This window comes from Bison bison, unplaced genomic scaffold (assembly GCF_000754665.1).
Source record: "Bison bison bison isolate TAMUID 2011002044 unplaced genomic scaffold, Bison_UMD1.0 scf7180017864529, whole genome shotgun sequence".
Lineage (NCBI taxonomy): Eukaryota > Metazoa > Chordata > Mammalia > Artiodactyla > Bovidae > Bison > Bison bison.
Genome location: NW_011495079.1, coordinates 467,567 through 470,174, shown reverse-complemented (window position 1 = coordinate 470,174; position 2,608 = coordinate 467,567). Strand labels below are relative to the sequence as shown.

At 41.9% G+C, this 2,608-nt stretch overlaps 1 protein-coding gene across 1 annotated transcript in view; it reads left to right on the top strand.

Annotated features, from left to right (window-relative positions):
* Positions 1-1,068: 1,068 nt before the first annotated feature.
* The window catches only part of CD99L2 (CD99 molecule-like 2), a gene marked incomplete at its 5' end in the record, with an annotated part of 22,793 nt that continues 21,253 nt past the window's right edge, over positions 1,069-2,608 (top strand). The window contains 2 exons of the mRNA XM_010831608.1: positions 1,069-1,174; positions 1,292-1,427. Of these exons, the coding sequence (XP_010829910.1) occupies positions 1,069-1,174; positions 1,292-1,427 (242 nt within the window). The remainder of the gene's footprint in view (positions 1,175-1,291; positions 1,428-2,608) is intronic.

Here is a 2,608-nt window from a genome sequence, read left to right as displayed (position 1 = left end):
TCTTTACTCTAAGCAATGCAGCCCGTGCCTCCCTGCCCAGCCCTGGCTTGCTAGTGGTGGATGCAGACGTCTGTGCTGCTTCTCCGCTGGGGGAGTTGCCATTGGGCACGTAATCTGTGGGTTTTAATTATTTATTTATTTTTCCTCCCAGTTATGTTAGCCCTCTGCGGTTCCAAGGCTTGCCATAGACTCGGCAGTGAGAGAGTTTCCTGGTGTTTGGAAACTTCTATCTTTTTTAAGACTCCCTTCCCGGGATGGAGCTCCATCCCTACCTCTTTTGTCTCTCTTTTTGTCTTTTATATTTTTCCTACCTCCTTTCGAAGACAATGGGCTGCTTTTCTGGGTGCCTGATATCCTCTGCCGGCATTCAGAAGTTGTTCTGTGGAATTTACTCAGCATTCAAATGTTCTTTTGATGAATTTGTGGGAGAGAAAGTGATCTCCCCGTCCTATTCTTCTGCCATCTTAGGACCACCTCTAATTTTATTCTATTTTTAAACAGCATAATCTTGTTGCTTAAGGAAAGAAAGTATTGGAAAATTATGCATGTCATGTCATGTAATTGATGTGAAATGTCCACAATTTTAAAGGAATGTGGTTGAGCTGAAAGACCTAGTATTACAGCAGTAACCACACTTATATAGAATATTTTGTTGGTGTTATAACCACTTTCAGTTTATGAGACACTCCAATACTCAACTGGGAACATAATGTCGCTTCACCCCTGGGTGATGTTATCTGTGACTGCAGTACCAGGTTAAGAGTGGTGGAAACCAAGGCTTGGAGCTCTCAGGGGTTGTGCTCAAGCTCTGGAACCCCCTAAAGCATGTGGTCATCTCCTGTAGATGTGGGCTCAAGTCCCAGCTCCACTAATCAGATTAATCAAATGTGGGATCACGTCCATCTCACCACCCATCCTCTGAAGAAAAGCGAGCAGAACTTGTTTCATCTGAACCTTGCTACATCTCTTGGTCATCCTCAGAGGCCTTGGAGGGGACTCAGGGACCAGGAGTGCTGAGCTCATGCTGTGACTTCCTGACCATGCCATGGCTGCTGTGTGTTGTTGCTAAATGTGCTCCTCTTGCTGTCTCCCTTCCCCCTTTTAGAGAGATGGGATCATGTCACCACCACAACCAGGAGACCTGGAGCGACCAGAGCTCCAGCAAAGCCTGCAGGTAACTCGGGTGTTCTGAGGAGGGTACAAAAGATGGATTCCATGGAGCTCGCTGTGGGGTGGTGTCCAAATGAGCGACCTGTGATTTAACCAACTGACTTTCTCGTTTATGTTGTAGGGCCCCCTGCAGAAGATGATTTTAACTTGGCTGATGCCTTGGATGATCAAAATGATCGTGATCATGACCGCAAAAAGCCAAGTATAGGAGGAGGAGGTAAGTCCAAGTTGGCCCAGGCCAGCACCTTAGCTTCCTGGTCAGGGTGTAGCTCCTTAAGTACAATAGCCCACGGAGCTACTCCTCCTGGCCTGGCAGGCCTGGGGGTACTTCAAGGCCCAGCAGGACCTGACAGCAGTGGCTGACAAACATTTTGGTCTCAGGACTCACCAAGTTATTGAGGATCTCTATTGAGATGTGGGTCACATCTATTGATATTTATCATCTTATATTAAACCTAAAACCAGAAAAATTAATTAAACATGAACAACAATAAACATACATGTTAACATAAATAGCACATTTTTATGAGAAATAACTATGGCAAGATAAAAAGACAACTTAGTGAGGAAAAGTGGCATCATTGTACCTTTTGCAGATTTCTATAATGTGTATTTTAGTAGAAGAGCTAGACTCTCACATTTCCTGATGGACTCATTTGTGATATGTTGTTATGGTTGTGTATTTGAAGGAGATCTGGCCTCATAATAGATATGCTGTTGTAAGGGGAAGAATATTTTAATAGACTTTTCAAATCATTTGATTAGTATCATTTTTTTGTATAAGACACCCAAACTTGGCCACTGGTTGTTTGTTATAGGTTAAGTGCAGTAGAATATGAAACCATATCAATGAATTTCCCATACTCTATTTCATTAAATTCCACAGGGACTCTCTAGTACTTTTTAATGGAACTTTTACCCATTCATGGTTTTGTGCATTACACTTTGGTCATTTGGAAAATATTGATGTTCTGAGGTCTTTTGAGCTTCAAATAATGCCTTGTTTCATTATGCAGTGCCTGAAATTCACATTTGTTAATATCACCACCAATCTCATTAGAAAAAGTCTTTACATATTGGAAAGCTATTAAACTCACAGTGGTAGATATAGATTTTTCAAAATTCTCTTTTTTGTTTGAAATTTTATCACTGGCAACAAATATTGCCAGTGGTGTTCTTTAAAGGGACAGCCCCATTTTATTCATTTTCAAGAAAGCATCTGCCAAATACTCAAGTCGCCATAACCATAGTTAGCACATTGTTCTTTCTTTCTAGTAAAAGTTATCTTCTATGACAGAAAGCAACTAATACAAAGCAAAATTGAAACAGTCACACATGTGCTTTTTTGAGACAACTATAGGAGAAGGCAATGGCACCCCACTCCAGTACTCTTGCCTGGAAAATCCCATGGACAGAGGAGCCTGGTAGGCTGCAATCC